Genomic DNA, 21,059 nt, shown 5'->3' on the forward strand with positions numbered 1-21,059 from the left:
TCGGCGCGGTAATACTGTTATTACTGTTAAGTCATTGACATTGAGCTAGTTTGTCAGAATTATTATTTCGCTTTGAAAACCAGCAGTTTTACTGATCCCGGTTGTTTTTTTTTCAAATTGTAGATAATATTAAATTCATGTAAACAGAGGCTAACTTGTTTTTTTCATGGACATGATTGGCTGTATGACATCATAAAGCAGTCTTTATAAATAACATCTGGTTAAACCCATCAAACATTCTATTTTGTCTCCAGTAACGTTATGAGAGTAATATTGTTTTGTTGATTCTTTTTTTTAAAGCCAACATGCCAGAAGCAGCCCACTCCGGTAACTTGGTAAGATGTTTTAAATGAAAAATTAGAGCTTAATGTATCCTGATAAATTGAGACATGAATCCATTGATTGATTGTTTTCCTTTATTCTCTACATACGCAACTTAAAATAATAACAAGTCATAAGTATAAAAAAATCAGCAGAAGAATACAAGTGGAAGACAGTTAAAAAAAAAGTGTAGATTTTGTTATATATTCTCATAACAAGGTTAATATCTACCAAAACCCATCTGGCTGTTAAAAGGTCAATCATGTATAATTCCCGAAATCTTTTTAATGTTGTTGTTTTTCAAATACAAGTATTAATGTTGCAGGCAGTGCAGGACTTCCACAGGCAGGTAGGACATGTGGTGTCTCACGTCATGGAGGAGTTCAAAGAGTTAACAGGTGGAAGTTGTCAACTGCCCGAAGACTACTGTCGCAAGCAGCTTATTGCAGACCTGATGGGAGGACTCAACGTCTCCGGACGATATTTTGACTTCAAGGAGCAAATAAAGGTCGTAAAGATACATATTCTAAAATACTTCAAAATGATAAATAAATGGAATCTTTTGTTTTTATTAATCTAGGATTGTGTAGTGGGGATCGTGTGTGTCCATCTGCGACAAAAGGAGGCGTTCAATGACCGTGTGGAACTGCAGAAGTTCATTTGCAACCTCTACCTTTACCTGATAGATGAAATGAAATTTGCCCTGAAAAAGGTAATTTGCGTTGGAACATGAATTAAAAAGTGAGTTTCTTTCGGAGCGCTAAACAAACCTTTTCTCGATCAGATTTACACAAGTGATGCTGTCCTCGCTCCGCTTGAAGAAATGCAGGTGAGCTCACCTGAGCTTCTACGCCTGGCTAAAGAGTCTCAGCTCATCGGGGATTACAAACATGCCGCTCACTATTACAACCAGGTATTCATTTCCTCTCTCTTCTGCTTACTTCTTGTTTTTTGTCTAGTTTATTGATCCATGTGAATCATGTATTGGAAAGATAGGCCTCTAAACCTACAATGATTTGAAATAAAAACAGAAATTATTAGACACTGCTGATTCTGAGACAATGCTTGTCTTTAGTCATGACGAAGATGGTGGAACATTTTTTGTCCAAAGATTACGGGGTTTAACGGAAAGGGTGTTGTTGTCACACATAACTCAAGTAGTGGGTCACAAGTACATTTAAAAGTACTTCTTACCATGACATATGTGTCTCATGTAGCTGGTGCTGAGACATCCTAATGAGCCCAAGTGCAAGTACGACTGGGGGGGTCTTTACATGCTGACTGGCGACTACATGAAGGCTAAAGAGTGTTTCCATAACGCCTCGTCCTCAGAGCAGGTGCATCCTCCAAGGTAGGAAATGCAAAGATTTATGTAGACAAAAAAAGAAACATGTCTACCTATTGTTTTTTTAGGACGGATATTTATATTTTTTAATGTTTTGATTTCAACCTCACAAAAAAGTAATAAATAAATAAATAATGCTCTATTTTTCTATAACTTCTAAGCTAATAATTGCCTTTAATTTTTCAATATATACCATTTTAATGAATGATAAAGCTATATTTTTGTGCAGCATTTGATACAATACGAAAAATTATTTTCATTTTATAAACACTTTTTATAATACGTTTATCTCTTTTAATTTCTTGAAGTGCTCACTCAATGTGAAATGTGCTGTTTCTCTGTGTGTCTGCGCAGCTTGATGATGTGTGGCGTTCTGTCAGCCATGGCTGAAAACAACAAGGAGGCAGAGATGTTTCTGTACCGAGCTGCTAAAGTGGAGCCTGTCTGTGTCATTGCCTGGATGTTATTGGGTAAGGATCCGTAACTGCCAACAATGAGGAGTTTCTGCTGCCATTTGTCTGCTAGTAAAACTTCAAATATTGAAAAATCTCTTGTGTCAAGAAATAGAATAGTACATTTTGCTGGCGTTTTGAATGACTATCAACACCATGAAATATTTTAAAGAACATCTCGTAGCTGTTGTGTTTTAGAAGCTTACCTAACCTAGCCACTGTCCCCTGCTGTCTGAATTAATTACTATCAAATAAGTTCTTATCAAACAGTTCGTCAATACAATGATTTAATACACTTTAAAAATGTATAAAATTAATCGTTACGCCAATGTTGTCACTCTAGGTATTGTCCTGGGGAGTCAAAACAAATCCAAAAAGGCCACAAGTGCGTTCTGGAAGGTCAGGAGGTTATTGAACGTAGATAATGCAACAGAACCAGTGCAGGATGAGGACGAGGAAGCATTTCAGTCTCCATTTATATCTGAAGGTAAGAGCGCAGAGCAGTCTACACTTCTTCCTTCACAGCTGCAGATCTGTATTAACATTGGTCGTATTATGTAGGTCAAACCTGAAAGAGATCATTGATTTTATTTGAATAATATCTCCAGATTCAGAAGACGAGGACACAGCAGTCCACAACATTGCAGACTCGGGTCCAGAGCCCGATAAACTTCCGTCCTATATTTACACAGAAACTCTACACTTCCTCCTGCAGAACCACGCCCTGCAGGTACTCGCATGTGCTCTGTGTTTTCCAAATGTTGTATTTTTCATTTTATAAAACAAATAGATCAACATCAGCTCAGACATGGATCTAGAAGCATGTCAATGACATGATCATGGTGTTGTACTACAGTGACTAGCATCAACTCACAGATTGTGATGGTATGTCTTTGAATCCCCCCCTGGGAATACATAATAAATAGACAATTAATTTTGTATTATTGAATAATGGATAAAAAAATCATGACTAGAGTTGTAAATGTAAGGGTTTAAATCAGATTTTTTTTCGTAAATAAACGATGAAAATGACCCAGCAGACACTGGGAAGTCCTGATTTCTCCAGATGAATAATGAGTTTAATGTGCGTCAATGGAGATATTTTTTGTGTTATTTTGTATAAGCACAGAGGGGGAACTAAAATGGTTTCTCCATTTTTTTCAAGATCCACAAATGTAACTTTAATATTTGTAACTTGTTTTTTGTTCATTACAAATAATTGTATTTTTGTAAAAATATAATTGTTTACAAAAATACATTTGTTAAACCAGAAATTCTGTTTGTAAAATCAGATTCGCACTCACTGCTACAACTGCATATTTTTGTTATAATCTTCAACAGGCTAAGACAAAAGAACACAAAATAATAGATACAGAGCCCTAGACATGTAATGAAAAAAACAAAAAACGAATAAATGGAAACTAAATACTAAATTATTTAAATTCTTTAATACATCCTGTTTTTCTTTATACTACGCCATGTCTAGGGCTCTGTAAAAAAAAAGGGCCAATGTGGCAGTGTCTAATGCAGGGGTTTCCAAATATTTTCAGGGGGGCTTTCAGGGGGGCTGAATTTCTTAAACATCAAATTCTATACTCTGAAAGAAGCGAAGAACACTCCACTATTTCACTTCACCATTTATTTCACTTTGTGTGACGTTTATAATGTTGTAATATTTTCAGTTAAAAATGTATTTTACATTTTCTGGTTGGATTATATTGTTTAAAAAGGAGGCTGTCAAAGGGTACTTTGGACATGCCCGGTATGGTATATGTTTCTTGTCATTGTTGTTTGTGGATAACAACACACATGTCCAAACCATAAGTAAGTAAGTATTTTTTATTTATATAGCGCTTTTCCAGACCAGGGTCACAAAGCGCTTAAACAATCAAACACTCAGTAAATACTTTAAAGGCTATTCTTAGATCCCTTGTGTTTATAATAATAAATTATACAAAAATAACTCCATATACTGTATGTCAGTACATGTGCGTTACCATAAATTCCGTGCCAATTGTCTTTGCCACAGAACAAATGTCTCCATGTTCAATGTTAAGTTGTGTTGTGTCACGTGTAGAGTGTGATTGTGTCGATCGGACTCGTCCACAGATGGCAGAACTCACTCTGTCGCAGCAGCTGCTTTTTTCAGAGGAAGGTCGCAGTCGCTCGTACCTCCGTGATCTTGCACATCTGCAGATGCTGAAGCAGGATTACTGCAACGCCGCTACCAACCTCAAGGAGGCGCTATTTCACAAAGAGAAGGTAATCGTTTCAAATGATTTCATGCTGGTCGTTAAATTCTGTGTCGGTTTAAAAATAACAATTTCAATCTTGACACTACAGTCATATCTATAATGTTTGTTTTTAAATGATGCGATTGTATGCTGGGGCTCAAGAGTGACATTGTGTTTCTTCATCGTGTTTTGTAAACAAATGCAACAACTGTATCCGCTAACAACAGAGGTTCCAAGACATCTGGTACTGGGGAGAACCATAAACAATATTTTTATGGAAATCGAATCTTATAATAATTCATTTATATGGTCAGTTTGAAGTTACATAAATCATACATCTGGATCAATCTTTCAGATTTCCTGAATTTCCAGATTATTATTTTCTATCTCTGCTTAACTCTTGTGTTGTCTAGATCATGGTAAATACAAGGGTTGCCTCAAACACGTTTGTTTTCGGGCCACCAGGTCACCTTGACCCAGAGACAACACAAGAGTTTATAAACACAGTAGGTTGGTCATGACAAGTATCCAGTATGTAAGGTACAGGATATAGTTGTAGATCAGTTCAAGTTAGAAAGTAATTGCATTTTGGAAAAAATGTACATGTTGAATGCTCTTGTGGATTAAATAAAATGTCTAGTTTGGCTTTATTTGGCCCAATTAACACTTACTATTGACAGCAGTCAAAATAAGAAAATGAAATGCTTGTTGATAATCCAATGATCAGAGTTAATTAAAGTTATTCTTGTTGTGTTTCTCAGTTTGAAAACAGGCCAGATCCAGAGATTTGGGCTCTGATCGGACATTGTTTTTATTCAAGATGGATGTTTCCGAGCGCCAGGGAGAGTTACGAGCACAGCCTCACATTAGATAGACAACCGTCTGACTTCCAACTTGTGTGTCTGCGCCTGGGCTACATGTACCTGAAGGAGGGGAAGGTCAGTTGTGCAGTACATGGATGGTACACATAAATCAGGATAAAACGTGTCGACTGAAGAGCCAGGAATATGAAACGAGTGTGTAAAGACTTAAAACTCATTTGTTCTCTTTCTCTCTCTCAGTTCAAACGAGCCAAGCAGGTGTATCTGAAGGCTTGTGAGGCATATCCATCCTGCCTGACTTGGCTCGGCCTCGGCACCGCATGTTACTGGGTAAACCTTTTTTAAAACTCCAATTCATCTTGAGGAATTTGATCTACAGTGTAAAGAATACTTGACTAGCAGCCACAACAGCAAACGTGTGTCTATGTCTTGTGATCCGTGAACAGCTGATGTGTGTGTTCACAGCGGGACGAGCTGTCTGAAGCAGAAGACTCTCTGGTTCATGCTAATCACTTGAACACACAGAATCCAGAAGTGTGGGCCTACCTGGCTCTGATCTGTCTGAAGGTGAGTGCCGAGTGCTTCACATGCTAGTCACATTCAAGCCAAAAGAAATGTCTGCTGCTGGTTCCATCGCTTCTTAGAGAAGTTCACATCAAAGTTCACATCAAAGTTCTCTATTATATTCAGTTAAGTGAAGCTTTATAATATATAAAAACATCTGTATGATATTTAAATAAATGATGTACTGCACACATCTTCTAAATAATCCAGAAAGTGTCACTGACCACTTAAAGGGCAACTAATTGTTTGGTTCTGATTGTACAAAACTCTATTTTAATTTAAATATTTACATTAGAAAATGTTATTAAGCCCCTCCCACTGAAAACACTTTGTTTTTCTGGAGATTAATTCTCGTATACCATAACTTCGTCCACTCGGCTGTGATTGGTCAAATATCAAGGTTTGTCACTGAGCATTATCAATCCTAGACGTCTCCTCCTCCAAGGGACTTGTTGTATAAACAAAAAAGGGCGTGATTAAAGCTTGCTGGAAGTGGAGTGATGCCATTATTACATCACAATGGACTCCACTTTCGTAACCTCTCGTTCGCCGAGATTTCAGACAGGAGAGAACTTTATAAGGTAATAACTTTTAAACATAATCATGAGTACGGACTTACTGCATCTTGGAGAGAAAGACTTCAACATTTGAAACATGTGAGTCAGGAGAGTTGGATTTTCACATTAGTTGCCCTTTATTTTTTAACATATTTTTTATTATAAACATTTAAGATTCGGTTAATTGTTGAAGTACAATCTAGATAAATTACAAATCCGGACCTACCATTGTACCTCTTTTCCAGACATCTCGATATCAAGAAGCAGAGCAGTTTCTTGAATACGCAGAAAGAGTGAGTGAGAATGATGATTTCAGTAAATAATACATGTAGTTTTTGGAGTAGAAAAATATTTATTTAAATGTGTTTTCATTTGAATGAACACTGAATGGTCAAAATGTTCTTGGTTTCAGTTCAACCTGCAGCAAAAATCCCTGTTGAAGGAGTACAAGGAGATCAAAAGTCAGATTATCAGATCCCAAGCTTGACCTGGTCAGACATCTCTCAAGCTTCGAGCCTGTGTTACTCTTAATAAAGTTTGATATATTGAAAATCATGGATTTTTTATGTCTCCTATAAGTACCTTACTTTCACAACTATACGTCTCTCTGGAGTATAAATCACAACAGCAATTACAACATTTGCAGCATATGATTTTCTTTTTGTGACACAGATACTGGCACACGAGTCTAGATCGCCCTCTCATGGAAGTATATATATTTTAAGATACAGTATAAGTCACATTTGGCTATTAGTTGTAGGCTAAAACATGAAAAAGTGATTATAATACTGATTATTCTTGTCCCATAAAAACTAAATCATTTTAACTATTAATTCGATAAAACTCTCATTATTTTGAACTGAGAGAACCTATTGAGCTCTGAAAATGAGTTCACTATTTGATGAAACCTCATCAAACTATCGCTAGTAAAAAAGTAAACTGGAAAGAATTGGTAAGCAGGAGAAAATTCTAGAATGTTTTATTTTTTAGGTGTTTTGCTCACACCTCATCATAGCAAACAATCATTCATGGTTTAAACCAAAAAAGAAACAATGACTCCATTTACAGATTTACAGCAAACCTTTTCCCTTCTGTTGCTGTTTCGTACTATAAAGCAATATAATACTTTAGTGGATATAAAAAGGCACTTATTTACAAATTCAAGTTACAAAATTACAAAATAAAAGTGCATCAAACAGTTAAAAAAATTATCCAAAGGATCTACAAGAATGGACATGCGTGTATAAAAAGGGGTGGATGAAGGAGGAGAAAGTTTTTATATCGTGTTTGGATTTGTTGTTATAAATTATTCTGCAAAGTAACCAGCCAAATAGAATCTCTTCAACACTGAATTCAATATACAATAAAATATTTATACACTTCTTTGAATAGATTGCCGGGCAGCGCTGGCCCTTGAGGTTAAAGCCATGAAAGTTAAATAAATATACAATCAAAAATGGGAGAGCAAGTGCCTGACGAGGCTGGAAGCTTGCCGCGCAGATCGGTCCAAGAACATCAGAGGAGTTCTTTGATGTGTCGAGGACAACATGCAGAGCACAGACGCTCCAACAGTGCAGGGATGGTGTGTGAGAATGTCAGTGCCAAGTCTCTGGGGTCTGGGGTCCACAGTGGGCCGACCGATTTAGTGCACCGGACGAGCCTTCTTCAGCGGCCAGGGCTCAACTGTCTTTGGTGTTTGAGGGGGAGAACAGGGGAAGAGGGTTAGTCCCTGAGTGTGGGGTCCCCTGTGAAGAAGTTGTCTGCTGGGGGGCCCTCAGCCTGCGTTACCGCTCTTCTGCCCCTTTTCCGTTTGTCTCCTGCTCGTCCTCTTCTCTCAGTTTCTGTCGCTGGAAGAAGCCGAGCTGCGATCGTAGAGGAGACATCAATAGGTATGTAATACGTTGACAAGATATCATTTATTGAGAAGAAGAGAAGACAGAAGCTCATGAAGAATAGTTTAAACGTGTCTCACCTTCCACAGAGCCAGACTAAGGAGTGCTAACAGTAGAAGTCCTCCCAACGTGCTTCCAAGAATGATCCAGGTAGGAATTCTGTAATCTCCTTCCTTCCTGATCTCCAATATGATCTAATATAGAAGCATTAAAAAAGAAAAAAGTAAAAAATATGAAAAAATAAGCAAAGTAAAGTTACTAAAGACTGTGTTACTCAGGAGGTTGCTGGTTCTATCCCAGGCAGATATGTTATATGTAGTCCATGCTTATAATTTCAATTTGAAGGTGATGTTTGAATTGGGAAAATCAATATTTTTTTATTTAAGAATTTTAAAATTAAAATTATAATGAAATGTTGGATTTAGTCCAATATATATTTTTCTCATTCAAAATAATTACACAAAAACAATAAAAACATTTGTACACACCAAGAGACATAAAAGGTTTAAGAAAAATCGAATTGCTTATATTATCTTAATTTAATTTATCAATTATAATCATATCAGTTTAAAATGATCAATATAGTCGTTCTTTTGGAAAAGTTAGTAAAGACAACAGCCTGCCTGTGTATAAAAGTATAGAAAAATATTACTCTGTTGAGGTTAAAAGGTTGCGTTATTTAGTTGCTCATTTACTTGTATGGCTTCTATGGGCTGCTGCTTGTGATAAAGACCACTTTCCCACTTGCACTTGTCTTATTCATTTGAAGAACAATAAGAAAAAAAAAATGTTGTCAGTCCTCCAAGACAACCAGGAATTATTATTGATAACAGTAAATGTGTCAAATCAAACCAATACTTTATCGTTTAAGTGCTGACATTCATTTTCTTTCACTTATAAAGACAGACCACCACTTGTCAAAGCAAGAGCCCAGGAGATACCTCATACTACTTGTTTTAACTACATTATTTATACAACAAAACCAGTTTCACTCAAGAGAAATAATAGCGCTTAATGGCTGCGTGCTCGTGTTGTCCAGCAGAGGGAGGCAGAGCTCTCTCTGTGTCAGATTAACCTGCTACATGTTGTGCTGCTGGTCCTTTCGGTCCCTGAGCACCATCACCCCCTTTTGAAAACAACTACAACCTTCTCCAGAACTTTGAAACTTAAACAAATGGGGGATTTTGTTGGCAGGAAAATGAAGAATAACATTTATAGACGGTGTTTCCAGGATACGAATGATTTGCAGTTGAATCAACTTCACAGGACGAGGAAACACGTGACATATAGTAGGTCATGTGAACTCACACCAACTTTCATGAGGTCATTGGCGCATTATAACAGCACCACAATAAGCCCTAATAGATAGTGGATGCTGTTTTTATTGGTGTCTATGTTAAAAGATGAAACAAACTGAAGAAAACTTTGTATTAAAGCTTCTTGTCCCTGGTTGTGTCAGTCAAAAACAAACCGACTGTCTCTGCACCAGACCCGCGTCACATGAAGCGAGAACCCTCATCTGGAAATGATGAAGGAACCCGACGCTGGCAGAAGTCTGATGTGGATCAGAGGTTCACACCATCAGTGTTTGTTGACTCACATGTCGGACGGGCCTCTCTTCGTGCAGAAACATGTGGCTGGCGGCCGGCAGCTCCACCGATGCGCTGGTCACCACTTCCAGGACTTTAAACTTCAGCTGGAGAATACATGAACGCACACGTCACTCAGCTGAAAGAAGACTTGACTGTCAGCACCACAGAGACGCCGTGAGAGTGGATTAGTCGGCGGATGTTTCCTTTTTTAATGAGTTTACATTTGAGTGTTTAAGAACTGTCTGCATCCCAGAATGTCTGTTTGTGTAATTGACCTCTTGAAACCTAAGTTTTTTTCCAATATGCAGTTTTTAATTCAACATGGTTTGTTATAAATACATTTTAATTAGTATAGAAAGTATAACATTGTCAATCTCAACAGTCATGAATTACTACTATTATTATCTTTACTGCTTTTATTGTGTGACAAAAGTTTGATGTGACTTTATTGTACATATAAAACATGGTTTCCTTCTGAAGATTTAACAGGAAGGTTTAACAGAACAACCTCTTTATTTGGGAGCTGCTTTAGAAGTCTTTTGTTGTCATCCATGTTTCACCAAAATGGGCATAATATTTTGATAAACTACAAGATGGTGCCATGGTCTCCCTAAATGTAGATAACAAGTCAAAGTTAAATCATATTTGAGAAAGATTAGATTGAATTTTTGTATCTATTTGTCCTTGAATGGTTTTTCAGGAACCTCAGACTGTACATAATATTGTAGCCTTCATGCTAATGCTTACTTTGTTTCTGTGGAACAACATTGTTGTGACACAGTTCACCTGAAAAATGGATTGATGTGGTTGCTGTGAAAGTTCAAGTTTATTTCTGTACTAAAAATGAGCAAATATTAGATATTTTTGAGTTTAAGTATTTGGGTTCAGTCTTGGTCAATTGAAACAGGCAATGTTCTGAATAAAGAGTGATAGATGTTGAGATAAAAAAAGAAAAAAACATGAAAAAGACAGCAGTTAGTTCAGGATCTGATGAAGAAGAAAGTGAAAACACCTGACACTTACTGCGTGTAATGTGTTTAACCGTAGGGTTCCTGTGATTCTCACTGTGATCTCTCTGTAGGACGCCACGTTCACCGTGCACTGTAGGGGCAGCGTCAGTGTGTTGGTGCGGTTCTGTAAACAACAGAATGATGAATGAAGGTCAAGAAGAAACGGTGCTGAAAACAATCCCTGTGGTCGTAGTTTACCAAGCGTGAGAAGCGTGACAGGTCCTCCGGTGAAGCTCGACTTTGAGCCACATGCTGTGGCGGTAAACACGTTGTTCCATCTCTCTACAAATGAGAACAATGTCAGCATGGTTCACACAAAAATTCCACTTCTTTTCTCAAACACTACGCTTCAGATTCCATCTGTTTAAAATGTTTTAAATACATCAAGAACCAATAAATCAGTTATTAGTAGCTTAAACTATTTTCCATTCATTTGAATCAATATTTAATTTTATATTTATTAAACTTGTAATTTTTGGAATTCATCTCAAGAAAATGTGTTTCCAAAATAGACATTTTTCATCAATTATATTTAATATAATTCAGGGATTTTCTCAATTTACCAAATTATTTCTCTTGGAGTGGGATTATACAAAGCGTGAATGAAAAGAAAAAATAAATAAATGAAAAACATCTTAAATTACATTTTAAAATAAAAATGTACAATTTTTCTACATTTACTTCAGAATTATGCTAAAATTCAATAGTCAAATACTTAATAAGAGAATCTAGCATTTTAAATGTATCTTCTGGGCACTAACCCCAGGCCTGACAAAGCCCAATTATTTTTATATTAATGCAAAAAGAAATCATGGACGGTTAATCTAATTAATTTAGAACTTTTCTTGTAGAAATACTGTAATTGTTTCTATGTTTAATTTTGGCCACAGTTGATTCAAGTTCTTGTTAAGACAGAAGTTGATAAAAAACTTTGGCTTTGTAAAAACCAAAATAAATTCACTGTCACCCTTTGAAAATGCATAAACACCTCAGCAACAGTATACAAACTAAATAAAAGGGGAAAGGGAAATATATTCAATATTATAATGGATATTTACAATGATTATTTGAGACTGTGGAATCATTTGTTTTTATCCTGAATGTTTCAATACGTCATCACCACAGGTTAAATATATTAGTGATCACGTGACAAATAAAGGTTGTCTCAAATATAGAAGTATTCTGATCAAGATCTTACAGTGCATCATGTGTTGCACATCAATGACCTCACCACTCTCTACATCACCTGGTCAATATGGAAGTCAGATATCTGGAACAGTTGGTTGCCATTTTTTGTCATCTCTGGGATCTCAATGTTCAGGTGGAGATCCCTGACTGGGAAATATCCAAGATTCTCGATCTGAAGGGAAGAAAGATGAAAGGGCTGTGATCACGATTTGGATTAAAATGGAAGCGTACGTGAATAGAAACTGATGGTTCTCACATGAAAGGTGAAATTGAATGGTGGGCCGATGACGCCCGGCTCCTCCAGCGACAGCTCAGACTTGATATCGTATCGAGATGGATCAGAATCCCTTCATGAAAACATAATCAATGAGAACAACTTTTTAAAAAGGTGATTATAAGAGAAGCATTTAGCATTTTAATGTTCACAAAAAATAAAAATATTCTAGGATTCATGTCAAATCAACACCACATAAACAAGCTTAAAATATAATATATATATCAGCCTCTCTGTCAGTTCCCTTATGCTCCATATTCCAGGAATATTAAACGACGAGATGAAGACATCCTGTCTGATATGACAAAAACAGACAAACCTGGTGAAGAGGAGGTCCGCCTCGTACTTAAGGGGGTAATAAATGTCGTTGATATTATCAGCTTTGCTCTCGTCCTCCCCATCGCTGTGAAGACAAAGACCTCTGATTGTTAATAAGTTGTAAACCAAAGATTGCACAGCAACACTGCAGGATAATTGTTTGGACTGATTTATATTGTTCTTTATCTATTTAGTCAGGAACACTGATTGTATTTAAATTTGAATTAATCTATTATAAGTCCTCAGGTCCTTGTTAGTAAAATTATTAAATAAATCAAATTTTACCTTTATATTATTTTAACCATTTACTATCGGATGTGTACCTAACCGGGAAACAAGAGTTATCTGAAATAAATAATGGTAACGCTACAAATGTAGGATAGAAGCATATTCATTAAACTGAATTAAACTTAAATGATACATCGCTTTTTATTTAACCTTTACTCTAACGGCTCAACTCTGTGGAAAGAGTGCATTTTCAGATGAAAAAGAGATTAATATTCAAACCTGCTGGCCTCCAGAATGACCCGAACATACTCCATGAACACCGAGCGGCTGAATTCAAACTCCAGACGGAATGTAACCTGCATGGAAAAGGAGTATTTTATAGCGTCAATATTTCATTCAGTCTTAAGATGTAATGTTAAAACATACAGATCTAAAGATAAAGAACATAGATAAAAGAAAAAGAAAAAAGATACAAAGATTAACATGGAATATCATCATCTTTTCACTCCACTCCTGCCCCCAAACTCAGAATTAAACAATCTAATAGCAAAAGGGAATGAATGAGTCCCTGAGTCTATTAGTGTTGCATCATGGGAGGAGCATTCATGCCCCATCAGCTTCTCGGCTCACTGATGACAGTGTTCAGAGGATTAACTAATAATCATTCTATTAAGGGAAGAGTAGAGTCACAAGGTGTGAGTTAGTACTTTATGATAGTCAATACTTGACTCATTTTGTTAATACACTTATAAATAACTATCATATTAATAGTTATATATGTTCCCCATTCCTAAAGAGTTACAAAAATATGAATTGGGTATTTTACTGATATGAAAATGGAGGATGAAAAGACAAGTGTCTATGTTGGATGTAACACCAGGTCAGCGCCTCATCTTCAGACACAATTTCCCATTAAACTGCTTCTACTCCATTCCCAATCCTAAAAATGTGTGTGTCATTTTCACAACGCTTATTGTTTTGCAAGAAAACTGAGCAGCTCCTTCTGAGGTCAAGGCAGCTGAAACGGGAGAAGAGAAGGAGCTCAAATATTTGCATACATGCAGTGGGTTTGGAAGTCGTGACGGTCTGTGGCTGGATGTGATGATGGCGTGCCAAAGTAGTTGAAACATGGAAATACAGACCAAGCACGAAGCTGCTCCTTTGTGAAGCCACACATCGATCCGCGTCTATTGTTTCACACTGTATCAAAGACCTCCGACTCCAAAACTGTTGCAAAACTGTTGCAAGTTTCTTTGTGTGTTTTCGTAGAATGTAACTGTAAACGATGAACTTGGCTAAAGACTTTTTTCGGGAATCCACGGTCAGAAAGAGAAGCACGGTCTCCCCACAGAATGTCTTACGTCACTTTAAAGTAAATAGAATTGACAATTAACGATCCAATAAAATGGTTTTTGAGGTTGCTATATTCTGAACCATCTTCAAACGTCCTATCGACCCCGTCATCTCCTCTGCTGCCTTTAAATATCCATTGAACTATAAACGGCTGCGTCTTGGACATGTGTTGGTTTCGTGCTCGGCGATGTTTGCTTATTCGGCTCAATGACATCACCTCCATTCTCTATCTCCAGACGTCCAGTCAGCACCAGCACGGCACTGGATCTTTAGCAGACTTCAAAAAGGACAGAAAACCTCATCTGCTTTCCCTTTAATACCTTTTAATTGCATGACGCAAGAGCACCATCAGCGTCAACCCCCACTCAAAAATCATTCAAACATCACCCGCCTGAAAACTAAATAAAAATACTCTTAAAAGCTCTGGACATTAGAGTCCCCCGTAAATTTCCCTGACATTACAAGCGAGTGAAAAAAGGGTCCGAGTCAGCACGGCGGAGAATGAGGAACAGATGAGAACGGGACACTTTTCATTCAGGGTCACCTGGTTCATGGGACTAACTCGGGATGGATGTGTCGTAAGAGCAGGAGATACAGATGATTGTGTTGTCGCTTCCTGGTCGACAACCGCTTAAAATAAATGTTAATTGACTCTCATATAAAAGTCTTTTCTGTCGTCTCAATCTTGGCATGGATAAGAGTTTGCGTAAGGTAACTGCGTGAGTGATGTCGGCAAGACCTGCATATGTTATTATGGCTCATTTCCCGGGAATTCTTAAGACTTTGCACTAAAGGTTTTATGTTTCAGCAACGTGTTATTGTTACAGTGACCGTGTGTCCTCTTGTGCGCAGAATCTCAAACAGATGTCGGGTCTTCACTGTTTTTTATTTTCTCTTGAAAGTGCGTCGGTGTCTGGTCCAATATATTAAATTATTATTCACTATGTGTCCCGAATAAAGGTTCGAGAGCCTCGATGGCGACTGTTTTGGTTAAACAGTTCACGTTTATCGTCGACACTTTCCCCAAAACATGTCTGTGGACGGGTATATAAGTTTGTTTTTTGTATCTTACACCACATCGCGACTGAAAACATGTAGATTTGTGACTCAGGATGAATTATTTGAGGGTCATATTTATGGAAAATGTGGGGAAATAGTCTTGCTCTTGATTTTCACCAAAACAAAAAAGGGTTAAATTGATGGTTAAGCAACAGAGAAGAAATTGAAAAAGTGTTTTTGGTGATCTCAATTGTGATGTCTGCGATTGAAACTCAACTTTTAAACACTTTTCTTGGCCTTAAGAGAAAATATATAATTCAAAATACCTTCTAATTCAACTACTGAAAACCATATTTAATCCCTACCTCGGACCGACCCCTCATGAATGGAGCGCTGACGTTGCAAATCTTCTCGTTCCTCAGCTTGTCCTCGATGTAACACTCGATCTTGATGTCAGAGATGCCCTACGTGAAGAAACACATGACCTGTGAGGTCGTTCCGTCTCTCGACATCACCTAGAGAGTTCACCCACCTTCACGATCAGGCTTGAGAAATGAAGATTCTGTGAGTAGGATATGTTGAGCTGGGCATTGTAGGCATTTTCTCCTTTATTTTCCAAGCGTGCGTCCACCACCATCTTCTTCCTGTTGCCCTCTATGACCCGCATTGACCTCTCTCTCTCTTCGTCGCTGTCTCGGCTGCAGAAAACACTGCTAGATTGTAGAGTCTGCGAACAGAACTGACTGACATAGACAACAAACATACATTCAATTTAGTTTCAGTGTAAATATTTTTACTTGTTTGTGTGTGAAATGTGTGTATTTATCTACCTTCGAGTCATCAGGTCCGTCATACCCTGCAGTGCTAGGTCAGGGATGCATCGATCGTCCTCATCACAGCCGTTCCAAAAGGGCAGCTAATAAAAGATTTGTATATTTAACAGACTTCCTCGTATTTAAACACAATCTTGTGTTAAATATTCCAACCTCAGTTTTGACTAATGTCGGCCAGGCGTCATCTAGAACTGGTGCGCCTTCAGAATGCTGCAGACCGACCTGCACAGCAAACACGATGGGCCGGGCGTAGTCCGACGTCTCCTGAGAGCAAACATTTGGAAAATTGAATTTATTGTCAGTCGATTAAGGTGATTTATAATTACAAAAAGGAAACATCGAAATGTTACATTTTTAAATGCTTTGTTGAACAAAGACCACATGTAGTATCTCTGGAGATCCCTGGAGAAACTACTGTCCATTATAGATGATGACAGTCATCCTCTGAATATTGTTATCGGTGAGCAGAGAAGCAGGAGCGCACGAATGCTTCTTCCCAGATGCAACACTAATATACTCAGGGACTCATTCATTACTCGTGTTATTAGACTTTATAACTCTGAATTTGGTAGCAGGAGCAGAGTCAAAGGATGATTTTATTCTACGTTAATCTTTGTGTCCTTGTCCAGAGGGATTAATAAACTCAATCTATCCATCTAGTACCGGGCGCTGCATTGACAATAACTTGTATTAAAAATGCTCTTGATGGTTGCAAAAAAACAAAAAAAAAAACTGAAGTAAGATTCCCCTTATAAGAAGTACTTAGTGGTTAAGCAAGTTAACATAAGCTAATTCAGTTGATAGGGGAAGAATATCATTGTTTTTTCAATAATAATAAACACTATAACAAAAATACAATGAATCAAGGTTAAAAAAAATTGTCAGATGACTCATATTGAAACCACATTGAAAGCACTCGCTACGATCAACATTGAAACAACGTTAAATTTTTAACCTATTCTTACAGCGAATCAATGTTGTTTTACATGTATATGAATTGCATTACATAGATATCAAGCTCTGTGTCAACTTGTCACAGATATTCAAATTCCTGCTACAAATACCCCCTTCTTATGTTCAACCAATGTTCATTAAACAACATATTTTTAACGTTGAAACGGTTATTCAACATATAAATATAATTAATATATAAATATAAATGTAATTTGCTAGCAATTTAATTTGCTATGTGGGTCATATAAATACCTTTAATTACATTATCTTAAAATACTTTAAAGGCAAGAAAGAGCCAAAAAGTATATTTAGTAGTATAGTTAAAAACATATCTTATATATATTACGATTTAATAAATAACAGTAACCATTCATTTTTAACGTGATATGACTTTCCCTCCTTCTATAACTATGAATAATTTAGATTCAATATTTTTTGTTTAGATGTGAATATAACATTCAAAAACATGCATTAATGTATTAGTAAAACATTTTACCATGACATGGAAGTAGATGTGTCGACAAGTCTCCTCTCCAGGATGAAGAGTAGCGTTCTGAAGTTGCATGTCGTTCGGGTTATCCAACGCGGCGCGAGGATTAAAGCGTCGTTCCAAGATGGAGACGTTGTATTTGATCCCTGGAGACATGAGAAGTGATGAGGTATTAAGAACTTGTGAAAGCATCCACTTTTTCTCGAGAGTTCCTCGAGTCACCACTTCTTGATTTGGTAAGTGCCATTTAATTGGCATCTCTCGGGAAATTACATGGTCGGAAATAGCAACGTGGCGCAGCATTTAGTTTAGCACATCATAAATGTGTGACCAAATCACTCAACTACCGAAATCCTTCAACATTTTCCTTAATCCACTCACAACCCACACAGGAGTTGGTCAAAGCCAAACCTACTTGTTCTAGTTAAATAAGCACCAGAGGCGTAACGATTTAACGTTTGAACACCTTGTTCTCGACGCATTATAGAATAAATTAAATGAATATGTGACTGTTAAGAGTTCTGGACTCTGACACTTAATTTTCTTTGAGATAGATCTATAATTGAGTTAGAATAACTATTTAAAGTGACATATGAAATAATCTTTAATTTAATCTAATTGCTTTGTTTTACTTGTAAATACTTTAGATGTGTCTAGATGAGCAAACCGATCAACACAGAACAAATGTCTATATTTGTTTCCGTTGCTGAGCCAGTAGAGCAGCAACATCTGCTGCTCATCACTAACAAGACAAAACAATAAGAATAATCGGATCAATGTGCTTCACTGTAGAGAGACTTGTAGGCCAGGATTTGTTCCGCTCGTCTTCAGGGCATGATTTGATAAAGCTGTCGAGGCTCAAGAGGTTAAGCAGGAACACACTCCCCTCCCTGACACTGAAGCTGAAATCTTATATCTCAAAACAAGCAGGTTGGCTTCTGAAAATATCTACCTGACAGACGACAGACAAGCTTTTCACACCCGTTTTTGAGACAGTTTTCAAAGATTCTGGACAGAGAAACCTGCTCACAGGCAAAATGTCTGGGCTTAATAGCAGCAACAACATTGGGATCTCTATAAATATCAATTTATATATTTTGTTATTAATCGAAGTTTAAAAGTTATATCAAGACTTAATGAAATGTCATGGAAGAAGAGTTTTGGCTAGAAATGGTTTCCTGCCAACTTGTTGATTTAGATAAAAGATTGGTTTTGACTACCGATCTGGAAAGTCAGTAATCCGTCGGTCTGTTATGACTGCAGGCAAAGAAGCCGTTCACTGCAACATTTCACAGCCATTTAATAGACTCAGACACTTTATACTTTTACACTTTGATACCTTCACACTGAAAAATCTCAACCACCATTAACCATTCTCCTATTTACATTAACCTATGGACTAAAAACACCATTTCTTTATCTGTAAAATATGACAAACCTTTTCTATTTCCAAACTTATATGATTAAAACAGAAGACAATCTGGTGCAGGAATGTTTGAGAGGTGATTATGTGGAGGGGGAAAACTATTTCCTATAAACTACTCAATGTCACAATCCGTTCTTGAGTTTATTTTCAGAACTTTGACATATTTGAGTCAGATAATTATGCAGTCACAGAAATTAAATATCCTTTTTATATTTATTCAATAAAACGTGCAATAGCAGGACCACAAAACAATCATTGTAGCTGTTCTGGTTCTCTTGAGTTCAGTCAAATATCTGAAATGTTTTATAAAGTCACAAGCCATCTCAATCCAACTCAAAATAGACTTGTTTTCTAAATCTGAAGTCAATTGAATCTGAGGTCGATTATTGTGGTTCAAATGTGAATACTTTAAACAGGAAAACTGTGTTGAGTCTTTCCACCGAAGACGATTATTTTTGCTGACTTACCAATTTCCTGTGTGGCAGCAATGGCCGTCCTGGCGGTGATGTTGAAACACACTATTGCTGACATGCAGGTCACGTCTTTGCCACCTCTCTGACAGTCCTTCACGAAGATGTTGACTTTGCTGGGCTCGAACCTGACGCTGGCGTATATGCGGACGACACTCTGTGACCTGGTGAGAAACGAATTTACTTCAGAGCTAAACATTAGCATTTTTATTAGATGTTTCCAATGACAGTAAAAAACGACATGGAGGAGTACGAACCAGAGAAGAACAACAGCTCCTAGAGAACCAACAGACAAGTCCACCAGACCATCATTATTTAAGTCCATCATCCCGTGGATACTGCGGCCAAAATACTGCAAGCCGGGGGCTAAATCTGCTGCTGCTATCCTCTGAAACAAAAACATGATATAACTTCATCTCCCCTTGGTTTTAAGATTGCAATTGAAATTATTAAATCATTTTATTATTTTGTTTACACCACTATGTAAATTAAATTACCACAACGTTAATATTTAAAACATTTGAAAACAATTTTTTACTTATTTTTTCTATTAACATAAACTAATCATTTTATAATTTCTCATAATGTATTCGAACAAAAGGTCACCTGTTTGTATTTGCGGAGAATCCTATTGTGCTGACTGAAGAAAACGTAGATGGCTCCCTTGTGTTCGTCCTCCAGAGGAGCTCCGACCACCAGGTCGTTGAAGCCGTCGCCGTTCAGGTCGGGAACTGGCGCCAGAGACGAACCGAAGCGAGCGTTCTGGCCGCCGTTGTGGATCTCCAACGAGCCTTCCAGGATGAAACGATTCTGAAAAACATAAAGTAATGAAACAAGACTTATTTCAGAAAAGTTTGACCTGTAAATGTACAGTGTTGAAGTAAAAAAAAGGTCATAACAAACTAATTTAGGGATAGTTTTTACTGACTAGGTGTGTTACTGATGGTTACTCATTAATTTGCAACCAATTCCCTTAACTGGGACGGAAGGCTCTGGAGCCTATCCCAGTTACCTAGGGTGAGAGGCCTCAAAAAACCATTCACACACACACACACACACATGCATCCTAAAGAGTATTGTATACAATAATAAGAGGTATTTATTTGATAAAAAAAACTAATTAATATTGAGAACTAATTCTGTGTTTTGAATAAAAACTCTAAATGTAAATCTACAAAAGTGTAAGCCATGAAAAGGTTTTACAATTAACACAAGTGACACAAGGTTTTTACAGATCAGTGTCACTTTAATCCTTTCAAAAGACACTTAGAGTGGATCTACTAGATGCCTTTCTCACGGGACAGAAGACACTTTTAGTGAAGTCGATGGATCAGACTTACGTCTCTATATTTGTTGTAGTTGAGCAGTGTCATGTCTGAGAAGCCAGATATAAAATTTCTGCAGTAACGCCACTTATTTTTGTAATTTCTTTGCTTAATCATCCGTGTAAGTACATTTACAGCCCAAATTTCTTCTCAAAATGTGAGTCATCTTAAAACAGTTGGTGATTTAGCATTGACCTAACTTACTTTGAAATGAACGGAAAGAAAATAATCTGATATTAAAGAAGAAAAATACAAGCACTATTTGGTAGTATCATAAAAAAGGAGCATATTTATCAAAAACATAACTTAACATTAATTCTTAAATCATTTTGTTTCAAGAAAAGCTTAAGAAATCAGTGTTAATTTATTTTTCCAACTTTAAATGTCATTCAGGAAGAAAAAGTACCAACTTT

General features: G+C 37.0%; 2 protein-coding genes across 2 annotated transcripts in view; one reads left to right on the plus strand and one right to left on the minus strand.

The window, feature by feature from the left end:
* The first annotated feature begins 246 nt into the window (after nucleotides 1-246).
* On the plus strand, nucleotides 247-6,792 carry LOC148077609 (cilia- and flagella-associated protein 70-like). Its single transcript, XM_087793387.1, has 14 exons — nucleotides 247-335; nucleotides 647-829; nucleotides 902-1,033; nucleotides 1,106-1,234; nucleotides 1,539-1,672; nucleotides 2,021-2,136; nucleotides 2,462-2,605; nucleotides 2,727-2,848; nucleotides 4,228-4,380; nucleotides 5,114-5,290; nucleotides 5,414-5,503; nucleotides 5,639-5,740; nucleotides 6,540-6,587; nucleotides 6,707-6,792. The coding sequence occupies exons 1-14, from the start codon at nucleotides 306-308 to the stop codon at nucleotides 6,779-6,781; spliced, it is 1,635 nt and encodes a 544-aa protein (XP_087649513.1). The 5' UTR covers nucleotides 247-305; the 3' UTR covers nucleotides 6,782-6,792.
* Nucleotides 6,793-7,311: 519 nt separating this feature from the next.
* Nucleotides 7,312-21,059, minus strand: part of itga11a (integrin, alpha 11a) — a 38,036-nt gene continuing 24,288 nt past the window's right edge. Inside the window, exons 14-30 of the mRNA XM_087794299.1 lie at nucleotides 19,928-20,131; nucleotides 19,579-19,709; nucleotides 19,319-19,485; nucleotides 17,432-17,571; nucleotides 16,135-16,245; nucleotides 15,979-16,064; nucleotides 15,681-15,891; nucleotides 15,514-15,612; nucleotides 13,076-13,152; nucleotides 12,570-12,653; nucleotides 12,233-12,323; nucleotides 12,035-12,148; nucleotides 10,987-11,070; nucleotides 10,802-10,912; nucleotides 9,787-9,882; nucleotides 8,267-8,380; nucleotides 7,312-8,156 (exon numbers count right to left, since the gene is read on the minus strand). Coding sequence (XP_087650425.1) covers nucleotides 8,079-8,156; nucleotides 8,267-8,380; nucleotides 9,787-9,882; nucleotides 10,802-10,912; nucleotides 10,987-11,070; nucleotides 12,035-12,148; nucleotides 12,233-12,323; nucleotides 12,570-12,653; nucleotides 13,076-13,152; nucleotides 15,514-15,612; nucleotides 15,681-15,891; nucleotides 15,979-16,064; nucleotides 16,135-16,245; nucleotides 17,432-17,571; nucleotides 19,319-19,485; nucleotides 19,579-19,709; nucleotides 19,928-20,131 — 1,998 coding nt within the window. The 3' untranslated portion in view covers nucleotides 7,312-8,078. The remainder of the gene's footprint in view (nucleotides 8,157-8,266; nucleotides 8,381-9,786; nucleotides 9,883-10,801; nucleotides 10,913-10,986; nucleotides 11,071-12,034; nucleotides 12,149-12,232; nucleotides 12,324-12,569; nucleotides 12,654-13,075; nucleotides 13,153-15,513; nucleotides 15,613-15,680; nucleotides 15,892-15,978; nucleotides 16,065-16,134; nucleotides 16,246-17,431; nucleotides 17,572-19,318; nucleotides 19,486-19,578; nucleotides 19,710-19,927; nucleotides 20,132-21,059) is intronic.

This window comes from Callionymus lyra, chromosome 6 (assembly GCF_982586985.1).
Source record: "Callionymus lyra chromosome 6, fCalLyr1.hap1.1, whole genome shotgun sequence".
NCBI lineage: Eukaryota > Metazoa > Chordata > Actinopteri > Syngnathiformes > Callionymidae > Callionymus > Callionymus lyra.

Excerpts from the sequence above, each read along its gene's own strand:
- LOC148077609 (XM_087793387.1), top strand. The coding sequence starts at position 306 with ATGCCAGAAGCAGCCCACTCCGGTAACTTG. Across the intron at positions 2,606-2,726 it reads GTCTCCATTTATATCTGAAG|ATTCAGAAGACGAGGACACA; the intron begins GTAAGAGCGCAG and ends TAATATCTCCAG. Across the intron at positions 4,381-5,113 it reads CGCTATTTCACAAAGAGAAG|TTTGAAAACAGGCCAGATCC; the intron begins GTAATCGTTTCA and ends TGTGTTTCTCAG.